The 22,728-nt window shown below is 45.1% G+C and overlaps 1 protein-coding gene and 1 long non-coding RNA gene across 2 annotated transcripts in view; one reads left to right on the plus strand and one right to left on the minus strand.

Annotated features, from left to right (window-relative positions):
- Positions 1 to 748, minus strand: part of LOC138528694 (zinc finger protein 551-like) — a 69,888-nt gene extending 69,140 nt beyond the window's left edge. The window contains exon 1 of the mRNA XM_069640553.1: positions 439 to 748. Coding sequence (XP_069496654.1) covers positions 439 to 462 — 24 coding nt within the window. The 5' untranslated portion in view covers positions 463 to 748. The remainder of the gene's footprint in view (positions 1 to 438) is intronic.
- The window catches only part of LOC138528701 (uncharacterized), a 158,503-nt gene that overhangs the window by 123,861 nt on the left and 11,914 nt on the right, over positions 1 to 22,728 (plus strand). Inside the window, exon 2 of the long non-coding RNA XR_011284207.1 lies at positions 4,893 to 5,049. This is a non-coding gene — a long non-coding RNA (uncharacterized lncRNA). The remainder of the gene's footprint in view (positions 1 to 4,892; positions 5,050 to 22,728) is intronic.

Consider the following 22,728-nt stretch of genomic DNA (forward strand, 5'->3'; position numbering starts at 1 on the left):
GAAGTAGTTTTGAGGATCTGGAGATGTGAGTGGGATCCATTTCTGAGTCACTATTCATTATATACCACTGAAAAGTGCCTTGTTAAGGTATTGCTCTGCTCTAGGCTTTCTCATTTATAATATTTCTGATAGAAGGGTTCACCTTTCGCTTTAATAAATGCAAAATGCAACAACAACAAAAAAAGCACTGCATTGCTGCCAACTGGCACACTGGCACAACGATCCCATCCAGCATTGTTTATTTAGCCAACAGTGCAGTGCTGGGTTGTTTGGCCCTTATAGACCCATATTTCATGGGACACGCAAACATAAAATTCCCAGAATCCAATGTGTTGTGGGCTAAAAGGCCAGACATCACTGAAGGGGAGCACCATGCCATGGGTGCAGTTGCCAGCAATGACCCCTGACCCCCAGAAAACCTCACCAGAGGCAGCTCACCTCATCTGGCGCCTGTCCAGGCATTTCCCCCCAGGGCTCTCGGGTGGATTTCACTCCAGTGATAATAATGGGGTTTATGCCCGAGGGATCTTTAAGCACTTCTTTCTCAGTGATCTTGGGCGGATTTATTAGTAATGAGTGCCTGGAAGAAATCTTTGAAGGGTTTCCCCCTGCGTCCTTTGATGGTGTCGACCTCTCCACAGTGATCTGGGGGTTCGGGGGTGCAGCTCTCTAGTGACGTTTCAGAGCAATGGGGGAATGCGGATGAATCCGGGGACAGGAAACCCCTCCCAGGTGAGTGATCTGCGGGTGCTTTCGCTGCACCGAGGCTGCGCAGAAGAGAGGAGAATGGACGTCAGCGCATGCGCAGAGGGAAAACGTCCTTGGTCATCTGAGCATGCGCACAGAAAGAATTAGTCTGAGCATGCGCAGAGAAAGAAACACGGGTTATCGGAGCATGCGCAGAGAAAGAAACATGGGTCATCAGAGCATGCGCAGAGATGGTTCCAGCCCAGAACAAAAAAAAAACTAGTCTTTGAAATGTTTTTAAATGTTCTTAATAATATAATTTACAATATCCCACAATGCTTCAGCAACGGTTATTTCTCTTTCTAATGTGCTTGAAGGTATAAAATGTTACATGTAAGATCTGCTGTGCTACAGAATCCGGCATGCTGTGTCATGTGTGACATGAAATGCTCCTCCCACTTATTTTGGTTGGGGGCGAATGCTCCCAGCAGTGGTAAAATGGCGTAATCTCATCAGTGGGAGATCAATTAAAGGCCACCAACGGCAGACTGGTTATCAAACATGTCAACCTTTCCAATTAAAAGGCTGGTGTAAAAAGCCTTTACTTTTTGGGGCAAACTCTCAATTGACAGCTGTGGGCTGGCAATGGGATTGGAGGGAACAGACAGTATAGCAGAAGTCACCCACCAAAAGCATAGCTCTCAACTCACCCGCTTTTGGCGGGTGTCACCCGCCTTGCAAAGGGCTGACTCACCCGCCAGGCCTCCTGCACGCCCATTCATTCCAATGGGCGTCTCACCCGCCAGAAACAAAATCGGGTGATTTCACCCGCCTTTGCAAGAAAAATGGTTGAGAGCTATGCCAAAAGCGGGTGAGTTGACCCTAGTTAAAAAGAAATCCACTTTTTGGATTGTTTTGGGATTGCTTCTGGCTTGTTTTCAAGCTGCAGATTTATTTTGCATTTATTTTGAATTTTTGGCCGATGAGTTATTTGTCTTGGGTTGGAGGATTTATTTTGGATTTTTTCTGACTTGTTTCTCAATAAAACCAATCCAGCAACACTACACATTTACTGCATTTATTTTGGATTCTTTTACAACCAAGGATACATTAGAAGATTTATTTTGGATTTTTTCCAACTTGTATCTCTTTAAAAACAATCCAGCAACATAGGCATACCTTTTTACTGCACTTAAATGTTGGAAAAATAATGTCAAACTAGTTTCAATGTTGGTTGCAGTTATTAGCATTTTAATCTGGTTAAACATTTCACACAGTTTAGGTTTTATTTATTTTGCATTTTATTGGTGCAAATTAAGTCCAACTGCACTTAACTAATTTCTAAATTATGCCTAGTCGCTAACATTCAGGATATACCAATTTGCAGCAATGGTCGAAGAAATTGCTAACATCTTGGCCATCCCATCGCGCCACCTGACTCGCTGGACGGTGGCCGGCTGTCACCTGCCTACCACCCGGTACAGCTGTACCCCTCCTCTGTGCCCCTCTGTAAACCACCCCCGGCTGTGTATCTGTTCTGTTGTTACCTCGGAAAAGTGCTCCGTTATGCATCTGTATTGTTGTGTACCTCTGTAAAGCGCTCTGCTGTTTCTCGAAGCTTGGTCAGCGCTTAATAAATTCAATAATAATCAAATAGGATGTAGTCAAACTGCATTCTGTTCAAATAGAAGACAGGGAGCAGACAGGGGGCCTTATGAGCGAGGCCAGCTTGGATGAAACATTTGCACGTTGTTAGGCAATATGGCACAACACAAAGCAAGATGCCAACGGGCCGCAAAAGCACCAGCTATTTTGGTGAAAGTTAAATGTTAAAGGTATTTGTACTGCGCACCATCACCAATGGAGTTGGTCCCCAGGCGCTCTGGCGGATCTGCAAACGAGAAGGTGGGACGGGTTAGTAAGGTGAAGAGGGAGTAGGATAGTGAGAGGAGTGGTGTTCTGTCGGCAGCTTCAACTCAGTCTACACCGGGTGCTGAGCTTTGGTGCGAGTATTGGATCGATGTCAGACCTTGTGTGCTGTTGGTGCATCTTATGTGTTGTTGCGGTGTTGTGAAGTGCGTGTGGGTTGTTGTGCGAGAGATGGTTGTGTGAGTTTTTTGAGTGAGGTAAGTATGCAGAAATGTGGAGCTTTTTTTGGTTAGTGGGTTATATGACATTTAACATGCTAACATTCACAATTCTGTCTAAGTGTGGCACTTGCTGACCTTCACAATACCATCCAGGTGTGGCGCAGGCCAACATTCACACTTCCATTTCAGTGTGGCACTTGCTAACCTTCACAATCCCATCAAGAAGCGACTCAGGCTAATGTTCACAATTCTATCCAAGTGTGGAACATGCTAACATTCCAATTCCATTTAAGTGTTGCGCTTGGTAATCTTCATAATTCCATATAAGTGTGGCAACATGCTAACATTCACAATTACATCTAAGTGTGGCATTTGCTTGCCTTCATAATCCTATCTAATTGCGATGCAAGCTAATGTTCACAATTCTAAGTGTGGCACTTGCTAGCCTTCATAATTCCATCTATGTGTGGCACATGCTAATATTCACAAACCTGTCTAGATGCGGCGCAGGCCAGTGTTCACAATTCCATCTATGTTTGGGACATGCTGACATTCACAATCTTATCTATCTGCAACTTAGGCTAATGTTCACAATCCTATCTAAGTGTGGCACATGCTGAAATTCACAATACTATCTATGTGTGGCATGTGCTAACATTCACGATCCTGTCTAGATGTGACGCAGCCTGAAGTTCACAGTTCTATGTAAGTGTGGCACTTGCTAGCCTTCATAATTCCATCTATGTGTGGCACACGGTAACATTCATTCACAATCCTATCTAGATGTGACGCAGGCTAATATTCACAATTTCATCTAAGTGTGGGACATGCTAACATTCAAATTGCATCTAAGTGCGGCACATGTTAACATTTGCAGTCCGATCTAGATACGACGCAGGCTAATTTTCACAATCCCATCTAAGTGTGGCACATGCTGACATTCACAATCCTATCTATGCTGGGGTGGTATTGGTTGTTGGGGTTCTGGGGTTAGGTGCTGAGGAGTGTGTGTGATGTAGCACTGGAGTGAGGTTCTTGGGGAGGTTGGTGGTGAGGCTTTGGGGGGATTGTCAGGTTTCGGAGCCAGGCACATGCAGATGGGATTTAATCGTACCCTACATAAAGCAACCACCCCTGACAAATGATCAAAAGGGGTCACTGGTTTGAATGGAGGAAATGAAGGGGAACTGGATGGCATTGTTTAACGTCTGTATCCTGTTCTGTCCAGCAACGTCTGTGTAGGTCAGCAATGTCTTGCCAACATAGCCCAAAATGTTGCGGGAGCGGTGTGGGGGCTGAAGCCCGGTCAACACAATGTTGTGGCACCACTGCGTGGGCTTGATTTGTAAGAATATCTTGCCTGAATAGGCTTGCTCCGCCGGGATCGCCTAGCTCTAGTATCCCCACCTAATAAACCACTCCTTTTGGCTTTTGCTTTAAAAATGCCATGTCACATTGAGAAAAATGTCCAAACTGGATGCGCAATGTAGGCCAGTCTAGACATGTGATAACACTTATCATCAGGCGTAACTGAAGAGGTAGGGGGGACTATTTCAACGTTATTATTGGGGGACCACTTGCTTAAAGTGGAAAACAGTCTGAGGCATCTGCGGGGTACATACATTATAATGGAGGGAAAGAAATACAGCCAGGGGTTAATAGCCACTGATTTTCACCAGATGGACAGCCAGAGGGAGCTCAAACACTAAATCTGCACTGAAAAGTTAAAAATCCTACTTTGTTAGCAAGTGGCTGATGTGGGTACACCTGTGTTAAAGGGCAACAAGCTAAGAATAACACTTATGTATACCCCAAGGGAAGTGACGGACAGAGGGGTTCCAGAAAACGCAGCTTGTAAGGCAAGCGCTGAGAAGCATACATTTAAAGCCCCAGAATGAAAGTAATACAGAAAGGAATATATTTCTAGGAACATAAGTGAAGGGCCAAAAGCCAATGATGTGAAAACTCTAATTGTCAGAAAAATAAAATGCATTTTAAATAAATATTTTTTATTGTAACTTATGTATGTGGTTTCTCTATGTTGATGCTATTGTACTCTGTTCTTACTTTTGAGACCTATCCACAGCGTTCACAGTGTACGCTTTCTTTTTTCAGCTTATTTGGATGGGAGGTAGCTTGTTTTGGACTTTTTTCGGAAGGACATGAGTCTTTTGTTTTTTTCCTTCCAATCTGCAACACTGGGCACAACTAGCAACAATGGCGATCAAGAATCAAGGCAAGGCCCGGATCGAAAAACCAACGCCAGAATCAGGTAAGGAGGTGTGGCCCACAGTATGTTTTTTTTTTAATAACACATTTTATTGGATTTATAACATACAACCACTGGGCCTTCCGGGGCCAGCATTTAAACAACAACAATAATAATAATAGAAATAAAAAGAACGTTGGATGGGAAAAGCACTCATATGGAACACATACTATATGCTTTTATGTAACATTCAATGCATAGCGTAATAGTGTTTGGTACAATAGTAGGTTTTCCGCAGCATTGTCCACAACTCTTAGTCTATGATGTTATGATATTAGAAGTTCAGTAGTTCACATCGTGTCTTCCCAGCGTTGCCATACCCTATCTGCTTTTTCAGGGCAACCTCTGGCTCTGTAAACCCTCCTTTCTATTGCGATGCAGATTTCTACATCCGTAATCCACTGATTCACCTGCAGCGGTTCCGCTGCCCCCCATAGACGTGCTATGTTTCTTTTGGTTATCGCTGTTGTGGTGATGAGGCAGAGCTTTTCGTATTTTGACAGATCTATCTCTGGGGATCGTCTGGTTCAGGACTCTTGATAACACATCGCAGCATTTCTGCCAGTAATGACTGATTACTGGGCATTCCCAGTGTATATGAAAGAAGGTTCCTTCCTCCTCCCGGCAGCGCAGACAGTTGGGTTCAGCTATTTCGCCCATATCTTCAGTTGTACTAGGCGTAGTCTGGCTGATATGGTGACTTCACGGGGGTACATCAGGATTTGGACCCAGTCTTCCAACATAATTTCTCCCACTTCAGCTTCCCATTTTGATTTCAATCGTTCCAGTTCCGGTGTGGCAAAGGAGGTGATAACACTGTACATGACAGTGGTGACTTTAGCTGCAACCTGGTCCACCACTATGTTCCGTTCCAGTGGAGTAGAGTCTGCCATGTCAGAGAGAGCAGGGAGGTGCTGTTGCAGAGCGTGTCGGAGCTGTATATAGTGATATCTTTCTGCCTCCGGGAGGTCAAAGGTCGAAATTAGTTCATCAAAAGGTCTAATGGATCCATCTGCTATAATGTCCTTCACTTTTTCTATACCGTGTCTCATCCACACCGGCCATTTTGGCAGTTTGATCACCTCGGGGAGGTTCCTGTTGTTCCACAGCGGTTGTAGTGGAGTGATTTTGTCTCCCCAGCCTATAAAGGTGTGTGACTCTGCCCAGATACGTGGCGTGTGCACGGTCATGTCACGAGGAAATGCTCTAGGTGTTGCAGCATAAAATTCCATGGGGGATGACGTTCTCACATGTGGTAGTGTTGAATCGGCGTGTAGAGCGTCATTTATCACCGCCATCTGACTGGCCCAGTAGTATGTCTGTAGCCTCGGTAGACCGATACCTCCTTCCCATATTGACCTTTGTAGAGTTCGAAGCGCCATTCTTGGGTGTCCGCCACCCCACAGGAGTTGCCTAAGTACACAATCTATCTCCTGGAACGTCTTGGTTTGTATGTGCAGTGGAGCATTCTGTAGCACGTACAAGTATCAGGGAAGTGTTAACATTTTGAACAGTGCAGCTCGCCCCAAGAGGGTCAGGGGTAGAGACTTCCAATGTTGCACATCTCTTGTAAATCTTTCCATAATAGGTTGCAGGTTATCGAATGTATAGTCGTTGATATTTCTTGTAATCTGGACGCCCAGGTATCGAAACTGTTCATGCGCGACTTTATATGGGCAAGACTCAGGGGTCTCGTTTCCCAGTTGGTTCAGTGCAAATAGTGTGGTTTTGGACCGGTGCACATTCAGACCACTAAAAGTACCATATTCTTGCAGTAGCTGTGTTACCACTGGACATGTTGTTTTAGGTTCTTGAAGGTATATCAGTAGGTCGTCCGCGTATAGTGAGACTCTGTCTTCCCACTCTGGTCCTCCGGGGATGCCTTTCAATGAGCGCGTGTCTCTCAGCCATTGGGCCAGTGGTTCCATGGCCAGTGCGAAAAGGAGGGCTGATAGTGGACAGCCTTGTTGTGTGCCCTTCCCCAGGGCAAAGGATTATGACGTCCAGCCGTTCACCCTCACTTCGGCCGTCGGCGCCTCGTACAGCAGTTGGATCCAGGTTAGGAATCGCTCGCCGATCCCCATTTTACGCATAATCGCCCAGAGTGCCTCCCAGTGGACCGAGTCAAAGGCCTTCTCAAAGTCCACCACGAGTACGGCCATGGGGGCGTCCAGGGTCTGGGCGCGCTCAATGGCCAGGTGTAGTCTGCGTATGTTCATTCTCGTAGATCTACCAGGCATAAAACCACATTGATCTGGGTGTATTAGGGATGTTATGACCTGTTGTAGGAGCGTCGCCAACAGTTTCACCAGTATCTTCGTCTCGCTGTTAATTAGAGATATTGGTCGATAAGAGCCACAGTCGTCCGGGGGTTTGTCTGCTTTGGGTATCACAACTATTGTCGCCTTCCTTAAATCCGGTGGTAGACTGCCCTTGTCTCGGGCCTGCTGATACAATTTGAGTAAGTGTGGGGCCAGTTCAGTTCCGCCTATCTTCTTCCAGGTTTCAATGGGGAAACCATTCGGACCAGGTGTCTTTCCGGACTAGAGTTGCATCATAGCTGCCACTATCTCATCTTCTGTGATTTCCATATCTAGCCCAGCCGCTTGTTCAGCGTTAAGAGTGGGAAGGGCGATCTTTTCTAACACAGAGGTTTCAGGGGGAGTTTCAGGTGCTCTGTATAGTCTTTCATAATATTTTGAAAATTCCTCTGCAATATCTGCATCTGTTGATCTCGTTTCGGCGTTTTGTGTTGTGATCGCTCTCACTTGGTTGTGTCCCTCGTCTCTCCACTCAAGCCATGCTGGCATCTTTCCAGCTTTGTCGCCTGTTTCATAGACTCTGGCTCTCATCGCCCCATGTGCCTGTTTAGCATTTGCCAATGCAATATTTTGTAACTTTTTTTGAGCTAGGATCAGAGCTCTGTTCGTGTCAGGAGTATCCTGGATTAGGTGTGTTTCCTTCGCTAGTTTGACATTTGCCTCTGCTTCTCTTATTGATTCCAGGTGTGCTTTACTTTGTGCCGCGGTCCAGGAGATGATCTCTCCATGAATCACAGGTTTGTAGGCTTCCCACAGAGTAATAGGGGAGTCTACCGTTCCTTCATTTAACTCGAAGTATGTTGTGCTAGCGTTTTGTAGACGTTCTAACAATTCTGGGGACCCTAGATGGTAATTATTCAGCCTCCATACCGGTGGCGGGATTGGTTTATATGTCGTAATTGAGTGATCCGAGATGCCTCTTGTGAGGTACTCTGCTTGTGTCGCCGTGTTTAATATTGATGCTGGTATAAAGAAATAGTCTAGGCGCGACAATGATGCGTGTACCCCAGAGTGATAGGAGTATTCTTTGCCTTCCGGGTGAAGGTCCCGCCACACATCTCTAATTCTAAACGCTTCGACAAAGGTGGCTAGATTAGTACAATGATTGGGGTCTCTACTGTGCAGGTGTGTGCGCTCTCGGATATTGTCCATTACATTGTTGAAATCTCCCCCCAGGATTAGGATGTCTCAGGTGCCCACAGTGATCAGTGGCGTGATGTCTTCTATCAGCGTGGCTTGCAGTGTGGGTGGGGCATAGATCACCAGTAGGGAGATCGTTTTGTTCCAGAGTGTGCCTGTGACATGCGTGTACCTGCCTCCAGTGTCCTGTGTTGTGTCCGTAAGGGTAAAAGAAAGTCTTTTATGTATCAGTATTATTACTCCTCTGGCTCCCATCGTGAATCCTGCTTGTATTGCTGTGCGGTAGTTGGACCGCTTGAACAGTGCATTGGTTGTTCCCGCTAGGTGGGTTTCAGTTAGGAAAGCAATATCTGGGCTATGTCTATTCAGGAAATGCCGCACTAATCGTCTCTTCAGACTGCTTCCTAGACCATTTACGTTCCATGTGAGGAGCTTTAAGGTTCGGGTCTTAGTGTCTTGCAGAGTCATTTAGGCGTTTGTGGGTGTAAATGACAGTAACTTTCTTTGGGGTCTGGCCATTGTGTTCATGCGTACCACGGCAGGGAACAAAGGTCTAGGTCGCACCAAAACCTGTGTCGCGAGAACATCAATGTTCCATGGAGTTTGTCCATCCTTTAAACATAAAAACATATACAACTCCCCACTCCCTATACTTACACCCAACTGAAGCATCTGTCGCCCCATTGCAACTCGTAGAAATTAAACAAAAACTGTAGACTCGCAGCTCGTTGTTCGTAAGTTCCCACTATGCTCCAACGCAGAGAAGCAGGGGGGCGGAAATTTCCAGGGGGGAGGTGGGGCTTCCACCTGTTCTGGACGCTTTTCTATGAGTCTCTTCATGGCTGATACAATCGTTTAAGCAGAATGTCAATAATTTACAGTACCTTACACCTTGCTCATTGGGGCCTTCAGGGTTTCTGATCGTTCATGTCTCGGGTGACAGTCTTCCCTTTCTTGCGGTTGCGGAACGTTGCCTGGCGGTTGTCGGTCCGACGGTTCATGTCTTGGCCGGGCTCGGGGGGGGCTCTGTTTCCGTTGCCTCTTGCCTTGGTCCAATCACCTTCAATGTGTTGCTCTGCCCACTTCCACGCATCTTTGGGGTCAGTGAAGTGGACCGTCGTGCCTTTATAGTATATTTTAAGTTTGGCGGGAAATAGGAGGCCGTATTTCACATTCAAGGTTTCCAACAGTTTTTTGAGTTGGTCAAACGATTGTCTGGCTTTTTGCACGTCTCTGGAGTAATCTGAGAAAAATGCTATCTTCTATCCATTGTATGTAAAGGTGCCTTTTGCCCATCCCGTCTGGAGCAATGCGTCACAATCTCGATAGATCAATAGCTTTGCTATCACTGTGCGTGGGGGGGGCACCTGGTACTGGCGGCCCGTCGGCACGCGGTGGGCCCGTTCAATTGAAAAGAAGTTGGAAAATGTATCTGTTTCGAACATGTCTGTAACTGCTCCAGAAAGAATTCCATGTGCGGGCCTTCAGCTTTCTCCGGCAATCCGAGGATTTTAACATTATTACGCCTGGATCTTCCCTCGCTCTCATCGACCCTCTCCTCCATGGTTTTTAGGCGGGTCGTAACTCTAGCTAGCTGTTGTTCTACTTACCGTAGGCCGTCCTCCGTCCCAGATATGCGTTGCTCTGCTTCTCCGGTACGGGACGTCAGTTTCTGGAGGTCATGCCGGAGGAGGGAGACGTCCATGCTGATGCCGTCTATTTTTTGCTCCATCAAGGCCCATGAGTCTGCTATGGCAGCCATGATGTATTTTAACGATATTGTGCCTTCTGCTTGCGCTATAGTGTCTGGTAGGTCTTGTTCCGACTGGGTGGTTGCTGTCGGCATCGTGAATTGATCTATCCTGCTCTGGGAGATTAGTTTTCTGGGTTTATCCTTGCCCATGTCGTACGCTGATGGTGAGGTGCCTCCGACTGAACAGGCGCACAGTTTTGGGGTTCAGGCCGGCTTGCGTAATATTCCTTCTGCACCCTCCTGGGCCGGGGGTGACTGCTAGTCCGTGGAGATGCGGGTTAGGCCAGTGGGCAGTCGCTCCTAGGCATGGGTCGCTGGTCGCAGGTCTATCACAGTATGGTACTCCTTCACCCTGCTACGTACTGACGGGTGCGGCCATTTTGTCCGTGTTTTCCACCTGCCATGTAATTTCACTGATTGCACTAAGGGCCCACGTAGGCACGGGTCTTTGCCACGCGCACCCACAGGTCGGAGTCTCTGGGGGGTCTATGGCGTTACTCGAAACGGGTTATGAAGCCAGCGGGTCATGGGCTGTGCTCCTACCGGGCCGCTTGGTTCTACATGCCGTCTGGGCTCCTTCTCTTGCAGGCTCTGTACGAGCGCAAGGGCCAGGGTAGGGCGAATGTCTGGATGTCGCCTTAGGTTGCCGTCTCCCTCTCGGGTCACTCTGGCAGCCCGACGGTGCAGTGGGGGTTTGTCTCACCACTCACACGGGCACAGCATAGATCCGCCGTTTTCGGGAGACAGTGGGCCCGCTCTCCGTATTGTTCGACAGGTTCCCGCCTGGTTTGGTTTGCTGGCCGGGGGTGTTCCACGGATGAAGTGAGTGCTGCTGTTCTGGTGGAGATTCCACTTCATCATGCGCGGATGTTATTCCTGCATGCCTTCGTTCCCAGCCACAGGTCACTGATCGCAGATCTGCGTCGGAGTGACGATCCTTCATTCGGCTACGATCTGACGGGTGCGGCCATTTTGTCTGCGTTTTCCCGCTGCCGCACGGCTTGTTTTCCTCGGCTCCGAACTCACCCAGGAGTATGCGATTTTGGCCGGGATTTCGCCTGGTTGTGCCCGGTGTGTTTGTCTTCTGGAAAATGTATAGTTTTGTTCGTAGCAGGCTGTTTCTACAGGATATCTGCCGCGGCCGCAGGAGCTACAGAGGCTCACGTCGTCATAGCTCGGCTGCTGGCCACGCCCCTCCCGCACACAGTATGTTGATGAGTTTGCTGCGCATGTTGGTAATTTGCAGAACCCTTCTTTTTCTTTCCTTGCTCGGGCCGCAATTTCGTCGCTTTCAGCAGGATGCAGCTGCCGATCCTGCTATGGGTATGAGATTGTGAGCCCTAGCCCAGCAGCACATTCTTTCACAGCCCATCTGCCTTCCCCTCCCAGAGCTTCACAAAGGTCACTCCATAATCCGACCCTGGAGTCTGCTCAGAGCGAGTGCTCAGTGTGTGCCATGCATGGGAATACACAGCTCACCCTTGCTGCATGGCAGGTTATGAACCGCTTGGTGACCCGGCGTGCACAGCCGGTGGTGGGTGAGAGGCCAGCAGTGTAAGGCAGAATCACATGCAGTACCCTTTGGGAACACTACATGCAATTAAGACTACAAGTGTCAGTACAATTTCACCTTTGGTACAAGCCTATATTACACAGTTATTTGGTAGCAGTGGCTGAGCAGGAAGCAAATTTGAGTGGGCACCACAGGAGTATCGAATCCTTCTGGCGTTATCAAAAGTTTCTAGTGTGATAAGTCTTTGTTAGGAAGTTAGATCCTCTATGCAGGAGCTGGCTGAAAAAGGCCTGGAGACACCCAAACCCAAAAAATACAGCAAGAAACAAAGATTAGGTGAAAACCCAATCATACAGCCGCTCTCTGGAATCCCATACTGGGTTTTATATCAGTTGTAATTTCACTATGTATAGTTCATTCGATCCAATTCTTGAAAAAATACAAAAGTCAAATATATAGTGATTTTTCAATGTTGAAAATTATTTTATAGAAAGAAGTGACTAGTAGCCACCAAAATTGTTCTTCGTGAGGAAGAGATTGCCATAAATCACTCTATCTGAAGACTTATTTTTTTGCCAATGCATTTCGGAATATAACAAATTCCTTCATCAGGGCAAGTCTAAAACAATAAACACATAACATTCACTGAGCAGCCAGACTTATCTCAAGAGTTGAGTGAGCAGTAGAACAAGTTACACAAAGGACCAACCAATACAGTGATTCAAACAAACACTTACTCAAGGTTTCTTGGTAAAAGAATATACATTTATTTACAGTCAGTTTGAAAACATTACACTAGAAAGAACAGCTCAATGTCACATACTAATACACTATGGGCCTCATTACACGGAAGGCGGTGAGCCATGGCGCTATCAGCGCCATGGCTCATGCCGGTAAAATACCGGCACCGCCTTGGCGGAAAGGGGATTTACCGCCCCATTCCAAGGTTGGAGGGGCGGTAAATCCCCCTTCCGCCATTGCCCTTCCCCATTCCCATTTCTGCCCCATAGGGCTCTATGGGAATGGGGAAGGCGCTAATTACGGCACCGCAATTTTGCGGTGCCGTAATTAGCTCCGAGGTCCCTTAGCGGGGTGGTTTTTAACGCCTGCAAAAAGCAGGCGTTAAAGCACCAACCCGCTAAGGGACCTCGTAGTAAGGCGGTAATGGTTAACGGTCACCGTTACCATTAACGGTGGCCGTTAACCATTACCGCCTTCCGTGTAATGAGGCCCTATAAATACACAACCAATAAGTTACTGAGCAAGTTCAGCTCCCCTGAAGTGGGAGCAAAATAGCACTTCAGATACTTTACAAATGGGTAAAAAGACAAGGTTATAAGACTCAATAGCACAAATACTTGCATAGGCAGGACAAAGGGTTTCAGTGAACTACAACCAGCAATTCAGTTCATAGGCCTGGGCCAAAGTCAATGGTTCAGAGTCTTTGTATAGGATAGCACAGTTCTGGTAGTAAACAGTTAAGTCTTTGCCACAGATTTTAGAAGAATTTGGCTAGGCGAAAACTTAGACGAAGGTTTAGGGAAGGATAAGCCTTTGAAGTCGGGAAAGTTTCACAAACTTTCTCAGTTGCCGAAAAGATTTCCGGACTGCTTTTGCACAGTACGTTTAAAGTGAAAAAGAGCTGTAGCTGAGGCAGTTGTTCCTGGCAGTTCGAGCAGATCTCGCTGTTCTTGAGCTTCAGTCATGGGGACAAGAAGGAGGACGTTGGGAGGTTCCTGCACTGCCCAGGGAAGAGGCCACAAGCTTGGCAACATGTTGGTTTAAGGTGTGAGTGCCTTAAAGGCCACCAACTGGTATCCTTCCCACTGGCTATCTGGTTTTCCACAGCACTCTGCAGAAATTTCAACCAGGAGGGGAGGGTGTCCAGGCGGCTTACGAGTTGGTTGTTCCCACCAAACTCAAGGGAAGAAGTTAACCTTGAAGGGCTTCTCTGTCGATGGAGTTTCAGGCAATTCAGACCTGCAGCAGGGCTTCACCGGTAGCCCAGAAGTTGCAGCAGTACTCTTCCTTCAGCTCGTCTTTGGTTATTTCGTTCCAGTGGTCGACTCTGCTTTCCAAGTCCCAGAGACCTGCTTTTAAACAGTTTTCCCCCATTCATTCCAGCCTGGCTGTCACTCACACAGCAGGGTGGCTGTCCTTGCTGGACAGCCAGCCGGCCAATCACGCCAGAGTTCATTCAGGTCTCCTAGCAGACTGAGCACAGGGTGTTCCGGGCACCTCCCTCACATCTTGTCTACCCCAGACACCCTGGCGCCAGAGGAGGGCTTCAGCACTGAAGCCCACTAATGGCCAACGAACAAAGGGACCAAACCTGGTTTGGCACGCAGAGACAAACACAAGAAGGACCTTTCCTAAAAGAAATGGCGAAAAAATTTCACCAGAGCCTGTTTTTACAGATAGGTCCTGGGCGCCATATTGAAAAACATGGCTGACCCGATTTTTCACTACGGTTTTTCGCGGTCGGGAAAAATCATGGTAGTTTGATCTAAACCACTGCCACCAGCCATTTAAAGTAGGAAAGGGTAGCATTTGACTGTTGCGTGAGTGTTTTGACTCAGGGGAAGCTAGGCAAGTCCCCCAGCACGCTATTGGAAGATAGTGTGTGCTGGGTCTGTAAACTTAAAGAGACTTGTAAAGTCAATCTAACTTTACATGCTCTGGGAGACAGTAGTCAGTCCCAGAGAAGGTATTTAAACCTTGGGAAGTCTGAAAGACATCCCTGTGTCACTGCACTGAAGGTGCTGTGTGACACACATAAAAAGATGATGCCTATGGAGTTATTTTAAAACTCCATAACCAAAGAACACAAAAGTAAAGCACACATCAAAATACATGGAAGAGTGGGAAAAAAGGCTCACACTCTCCTCAGGTAAAAAATCAAATCCTAGAAATGCAGCAAAGTTGCTGGGGGTCTCAAAAGGTAATGGAAATTAGCACATTCTTAAGAATTCTCCCTAACAAGCAGGCAGTGCTCGTCGTCATGCCAATGGTTTGTAGAAACCCCCATGCCAAGGAGTGGTCATGAAACCATGCTCCAGTCCTGGGCTTATTGCTTTTACCTTAGTTCTACATTAGTAATTTGTATCTTATTAACGTGACCCAGGATTCATTTCCCAGAATACACATGTTGTGGAAAGAAAAGCCCAGACTGCTTCGTTGTGTAACTCAAAGAGAAAGTCACCAGGTAACCTTAGTTCTACAGATCTGAAGAGTGTTCCACAGTGGATGCAAAGTTACCCCGCACAATATAAATGTGCTTTTCAAATGGATATCCGACAACCAACGCTAAAAGCAGAGCTTGTTAGCTGCCATTGGCCATGTGTGAGAAGGCCCACCGGTCCTGTTTTTCCCCTTGAATTCTGGCAGTAGTCGTTTTTTTCTTTCTCATTTCTAATTTAGGAAAACTGCAAGTCCCAGAACTCTAAGCAAAATCAGGAATGGATGTCTTTCTCATGCATGGTCAGGGGAAGCTTGAGCGATCTGCGATTGCAGTTGTTTGTGACAAATCATTTCCAGACTTTTTGCCAAAGGAAGATAATATGTGCAAGAATGTTCTGTGTCTTGTCGTTTAGGCCTTCTAGGTTTTAGTACCATCAGAACACTTTTTGGCTTCTCCTTGTAACGTGGGATGTGGAAAGACACAGTGCTCCTTAAACACAGGAATCCTAAGCCATCTATTGGAGTCCGAAAACTCAATGGGGGGCAATTGACATCGTTTTTATCAGGATTGTCACTCCAGAAAAAGTAATGATTTACATGTGTAAGTGTGTACATTACACCAGAGTTACAAACGTGGATCTCAAGTCCCCCCTGCCATGCCCGAGGCCACCCAGTCCTGTGTTTTCCTTTGAAGTCTGGGATTTGTAGTTTTGTGTATCCCATTTTAAATGTAAGAGTAAAAGTCCCAGAACTCCAAAGAAATGGGAGTGAATAACTGTTATCACACATGGCACAGGAAACTAAAGTCCTGAGTGGGAGTGCTGAATGGCTATCCATTCCCACCATTGGTCAGATAACAGAAACGTTTCACTGGTACAACTGCAATGTTGCACGGTACTAATACTAGGGCAAAGTTTGTCCTAGTACAAAAAACTTTGGGGCCATATTAGAAAATACAAAGAAACAAAAAGTTCCCACAGGCTGTGGATCTCTCACGTCCCCTGCACACTCGGGTTATTGTACAAAGACAAACAATAATTAAATCCTGTTCCCAAGAATTATGTCAAGGTCATTCATGTTAAATTAATCATTTAGAATGAGTTCAAGATGAAATATTAACAGATTTTAGTTCAAAGGAAGACCATCAAATTATCCTAGATAGTTGTTCTTCCAATAACTATTCTGTCATGATTGTATAAAGTTTCCAACATTAAATGTTAATACACAACTTCAGTAATAAAAAATAATGTAATCAATCAAATGTTACAACAATAGAACTTCTTAAAGGATCCACAAACATAGTTACAATATTCCCTTCATACTTTTACAATGTTCTACTTATAATGATCTGTGGGTATCCAAAAGTTGTTCCAAAGTAAACTCAATGTGTTTCGGAAATCAAGTTTCATTCATCAGGAGTAGTTATATATTCATTCTAGAAAAACCAAGTTCACCAGTTCCAATATTCTGTAAATCAGTGTTAAGAACCCGTTAGATATAATACAAATGGATATGTATCCATGATTGTATCACTGCTCTCAAAATCTCACTGTAATGCATGTTTTAGAAAGGACCTGCCTCTCATTGGTGCCCCAGCTCGAACCAGTTTAAGGATATTTCCAAGAAAATGCAGTTTTAGTGACAGCAAAAGCTGATTATCAAAGGGCGGTCACCTGAAATGTTAAAATGCATCAATATTGACTTTGGGTTGCAATCGGGTCATAGAGTATCAATAATAAGTGTATCCTGATAGGTATGCAACCTACCTCCTGGAGTGTTGTAGGTCACAGACTCAGTATTGAGAAGGGCAAATGATGCTCAAAATGGGATTGCCCTTCACGGTCAAAAGCCGTTAGTTACTGGCGTCCTAATTTAATGCAAATGCCCTGTGGAGAACATGGCAAAACCTAGCCAAGTATTGTGCACACATTTATGTAGGTAATGTATCATTAAAAGGGTAAAAAATGCCTACCTCCTCAAGGGAAGCTGATCTTCAACTGAGATGTTTATGCGGCACAGATGCTGAGATATTAATTAGTCCATGTATAAAAGCCCTATTCCACTGAAGTGAAACCAATCTGTAAAAATGATTCCCGTGCTTAGAATTCATAGCATTGCTAGGCATTGCACAAGCAAAATGTTAAGAAAAAGTAGCCAGTTCGTATTACCTTAACAGTGCACACGATGAAATTCAAATGCTGATAAGAAAATATTCCCAGCGGTTGAAGTTGCCATTCACATAATGGTCCTCGTGGGAGAGGTAAATGCGCAAAGTCACTATACGGCCGGTTACTTAAAATCGTACATGGTGTGATAACTGGAAAACAAAGGAAAGACAAGCATGGCTTACCTCTGCTTCAAGTTTCAACATTCGTAACAAAAGGGATGTTAGTGTCATGTCAAAAGGAGGCCAACTCTGCAGATGTCCTGTCTAAAGGAAAGCATTGTAAAGAATCGTCTGAAAAGCTGTCTTAACGTTACTAAGATCAAAGAGTCCCAGAATGGTGACTCCCTTTTACACATACCTTAACTGTATCGTCAGCTGAATTTACTTCGGGATTGAGACGCGGATCGGGTAAGAAAAAACTGCGGGCCTGAAAGACATGTTAATAGACACTATGACGCGTGATGACGTCAGATGTAAACATCCAACGTCATCGCGCATCTTGCTCATTAATTGGTGGGTCCATTGTCATTGTTGGTGTAGAATAAGAAAATAGTGCGATGATGACACACAAGATGAGTGATGATGAACGTAAAGATTCTATTAAAGAGTTATTAACCAAAACAAATCACACGCTCAAGATAATGGATTCAAATAGTGTATGCAGTAGTCTCTTGCAGTATCAGATGGTACAATTATATGATGTATCATCTTAATAAATTAAAGATGTTAATTTAAAGATATTAAATGACTCTATCATATTGTAAAGTGTATTGTAAACCTGCATATTATGGAGGTACCAGATGCTTGAAGATAGAATTGGTGATTAAATCTAAAGTAGTTATTGTGTAATATAATTTTAGCCAGTTCCAGTATGAAAGTTTTGTCAGCTCTGCAATGAATCTCTTGTAAGAGTGCCCACTCTAAAACTTCAAGGCCCTTCTCATGGGGGATTGACATATAAAGGCTTTGGACATCTAGAGTGACTAGTAAGTCATTATCTTGGAGATCATGGATGTTCTGCATTATGTTGATGAAATGGGTCGTATTGCGAAGACAAGTGCTGGTGTTTTGTACAATTGGTTGCAGAACCTTGTCCACATAAATTGGCAGTGGATGGAACACACTGGGCCTCATTACGACTGAGGCGGCACGGGTTAACAGGCTCCGCTAAAGGAGGCGGACCGGTTAAACCTGTTCCGCCTCATTACAAGCTCCCCTCGCGGGACCCGGTAAGTAACACCTGGTCAAACCAGGCATCCTTACCGGGTCCCGCGAGGGGAAGAGGGAGCAAACAACGGGCCGCTCGTAATTGGCCCGTTGTTTGCACCCTCTCCGATTCCCATTGAGCCCTATGGGGGCTCACATGGGAATGGGGAAGGTCCGGGCCCGGGTTCCTGGAGGGAGGAAATACCGGGCCCTCAGAACTCGGAATGGCCCGGTAATTCCCATTCTAGGAGCCCGGACATGGACCTGATTTCGGTGGCAACCATGCCGCTAAGAGCGGCATGGTTACCGTCGAAGTCGTAATGAGGCCCACTGTCTCTTCCGGCGGCAATGGGCCTGAGAGGTGGTTTTGACAGTTGTTTATGAATCTTTGGGAGACCATAAAATACAGGTGTTATAGGGTTAACTTTATGCAGGAATCGCCTAGTCTTATCTGTAATCCAACCATTGTCGAGTGCCTTGTCTAGTACTGTCTCTATCAGTGCTGATTTGTGTTCTTATTTGTATACATAGAAATGATATATTCAGAAACACAAGTGTAAAACTAAATGATATAATTATTAACGTAAACAAAAATTACACAAAAAATAAGTGATGAGATGATCAGTCTGCTTTGGATATATCAAAGGTATAAACACATAAGCAATTTTTTTAACTGTTTGTTGATGTATAGAAGAGTGTTGGGATAGATTGACTTGACACTTCTTAGCCAGACTGTGAGCAAAGGTGCTCTATGCTCTTTTAGCATAATATGCAGGTTTACAATCCACTTAACAATATGATAGAGTCATTTAATATCTGTTAAGTAAACATATTTACTTTATTAAGAGGATACATCATATAATTGTCCCATCTGATACTGCTAGAGACTACTGCATACACTATTTGAATCCATTATCTTGAGCTTGTGATCTGTTTTGGTTAATAACTCTTTAATACAATCTTTACGTTCATCATCTCTCATCTTGTGTGTCATCATCACACTCTTTGCTTATTCTACAACGACAATGGACCCACCAATTAATGATCAAAATGCGCGATGACGTCGGGTGTTTATATCTGACGTCATCACGCTCACGTGTCATAGTGTCTATTAACATGTCTTTCAGGCCTGTGGTTTTTTCTTACCCGGTTCGCGTCTCAGTACCGAAGTAAATTCAGCTGACGATACAGTTAAGGTATGTGTAAATGGTAGTCACCATTCTTAGACTCTTTGATCTTAGTAACGTTAAGAAGGCTTTTCAGACGATTCTTCGCAATGCTTTCCTTTAGACAGGACATCCGCGGAGTTGGCCTCCTTTTGACCTGACACTAACATCCCTTTCGTTACGAATGTTGAAACTTGAAGCAGAGGTAAGCCATACTTATCTCTCCTTTGTTTTACAGTTATCACACCATGTACGATTTTAAGTAACTGGCCGTATAGTGACTTTGCGCATTTACCTCTCTCAGGAGGACCATTATGTGAATGGCAACTTCAACCGCTAGGAATATTTTCTTGTCAGCATTTGAATTTCATCGTGTGCACTGTTAAGGTAATACGAACTGGCTACTTTTTCTTAACATTTCGCTTGTGCAATGCCTAGCAATGCTATGAATTCTAAGCACGGGAATCATTTTTACAGATTGGTTTCACTTCAGTGGAATACGGCTTTTATACATGGACTAATTAATATCTCAGCATCTGTGCCGCATAAACATCTCAGTTGAAGATCAGCTTCCCTTGAGGAGGTAGGCATTTTTTACCCTTTTAATGATACATTACCTACATAAATGTGTGCACAATACTTGGCTAGGTTTTGCCATGTTCTCCACAGGGCATTTGCATTAAATTAGGACGCCAGTAACTAACGGCTTTTGACCGTGAAGGGCAATCCCATTTTGAGCATCATTTGCCCTTCTCAATACTGAGTCTGTGACCTACACCACTCCAGGAGGTAGGTTGCATACCTATCAGGATACACTTATTATTGATACTCTATGACCCGATTGCAACCCAAAGTCAATGTTGATGCATTTTAACATTTCAGGTGACTGCCCTTTGATAATCAGCTTTTGCTGTCACTAAAACTGCATTTTCTTGCAAATATCCTTAAACTGGTTCGAGCTGGGGCACCAATGAGAGGCAGGGTCCTTTCTAAAACATGCATTACAGTGAGATTTTGAGAGCAGTGATACAATCATGGATACATATCCATTTGTATTATATCTAACGGGTTCTTAACACTGATTTACAGAATATTGGAACTGGTGAACCTGGTTTTTCTAGAATGAATATATAACTACTCCTGATGAAGGAAACTTGATTTCCAAAACACGTTGAGTTTATTTTGGAACAACTTTTGGATACCCACAGATCATTATAAGTAGAACATTGTAACAGTATGAAGGGAATATTGTAACGATGTTTGTGGATCCTTTAAGAAGTTCTATTGTTGTAACATTTGATTGATTACATTATTTTTTATTACTGAAGTTGTGTATTAACATTTAATGTTGGAAACTTTATACAATCATGACAGAATAGTTATTGGAAGAACATCTATCTAGGATAATTTGATGGTCTTCCTTTGAACTAAAATCTGTTAATATTTCATCTTGAACTCATTCTAAATGATTAATTGAACATAATTGACCTTGACATAATTAATGGGAACAGGATTTAATTATTGTTTGTCTTTGTACAATAACCTGAGTGTGCAGGGGACGTGAGAGATCCACAGCCTGTGGGAACTTTTTGTTTCTTTGTATTATCTTCATCACAACCTAGTGTCAGGGTTGCGTTTCTCTCCTCCGCACCTCACTACTCTACTCAATCTCCTTAAAGTCTATATATACTAACAGGTGTGCATCCGTATCTATTTCCTTTTTCCATATTAGAAAATGACAAGTGACAAGTGCTATTTGGCATGGTACAAGCACTAGGGCAAAAATTGCTATCACGCAAAAAACATTCACTTTCATTGCCTTTTTTTAACCAGGACAGCGTTTATCCTAGTGCTAATACGGATTGGCAGGGCAAACTTTGCTAATACCGTACAATAAAGCACTTGCACTGGTGAAAAGTGTCTGTAATCTGGCCCCGTATGAGTGAAACATTTGCGTTTCCCATACGAACCAGCAAAAGTCCTTCCAAGCTAGGGTGTTTGACACTTGCAGCCCGGGCATGCCCTGTGAAGAAGAACGCGATCTGGTGTGCCAACGCCCCTAAAATCACAAGCTAAGAAAACAAACTCTGCACTGTCAGAGTATTTTGATATGAAGATTACCCAATCACAGGTTCTGGGTGTCAGTCGTCTTGGAACGACAAGGGTACCCGAAGGACCAAGTATCAGGCCATGGATGTGGCCATCCTGGGTACTGAACAAGGCAGAAGGATTGTGCACAGTAGTCCAGTGGGTGTTGGTTAGTTGCCCGGTGCCCGCTATGAAGTGCACTGGAGGTCACTGGCCAGGCACTAAGCAGCACTAATGGGCAGGTTATGTTTACACAGTGTCTTCAACCTGGCTTTCCAACAGCAAGTGAGGTGACTAGGAGCGGTGTATGCAAGGATGCCAAAGGGATGTAACATGGGTTATTGGCTACCAGGTTCTCTTGAGAATTGACATTTGAGAGATGACCCATGCTGACCGAAGAAGCATGTTAAATGGTATTGAATGGAGGACTAGGTGTGACACACTTGGAACTTGGTCTGAGTTGAGCCTATCTTCAACATAAAGTCCCCATCTACAGGCCAACTTGGCACTTAGTTGCCGGACTATTGGGGCTGCGGGGCCTAGATGTGTAACTCCCTTTCTCAGGAATGAGAAAAGCATTCTCGTTTCAGGGAAGACCTTAAGACTCCCCTGTTCATGGCTCACTTTGACTCTTAGGTGGCTGTAGGCATCTGCACCAGTACTAATGCACACTGTTGTGCAATGAAACTGTGCGCAGGTGTAGCTTCACTGCAGGTCTTCCATGGTTACTCTTCTTCTTGAAAGTCCTGTCTATGATTGCTCTTGATTGCAGCTGGCTCAGCTGATGCCCCTGACCACAAAAGTGATGGGTGGAAGGTTTCGAATGAATTTAAACCACCGGCAATTGCTCTGGGCAACCTTCCACACCACCGTTTTTTAGCCCGTCTGCGCCATTGCAAAAGGGGACCAGCCATGTGCAAATCAGTCAGCAGCTGCCGCCACCGAAGGTAGCAGCCCAGCCCAAACTGCTAGGCCAGGTCCCCTCTGCACAGAAAATCATGCAACCCCAGACATGTTTTCAGCTGATGCCCCTGACTGTCATCCCTTGCACAGGAGACTCACTTTGCTCTTACCTACGTTAGTCTGCTCGACTTTTCCGTTCCCCAGTCCTCTGTACTCATATGACATGAATGTTACAACATGGCGAC

The sequence above is a fragment of the Ambystoma mexicanum genome, chromosome 7q (genome assembly GCF_040938575.1).
Source record: "Ambystoma mexicanum isolate Mex_15411 chromosome 7q, UKY_AmexF1_1, whole genome shotgun sequence".
In the NCBI taxonomy this organism is placed as follows: domain Eukaryota; kingdom Metazoa; phylum Chordata; class Amphibia; order Caudata; family Ambystomatidae; genus Ambystoma; species Ambystoma mexicanum.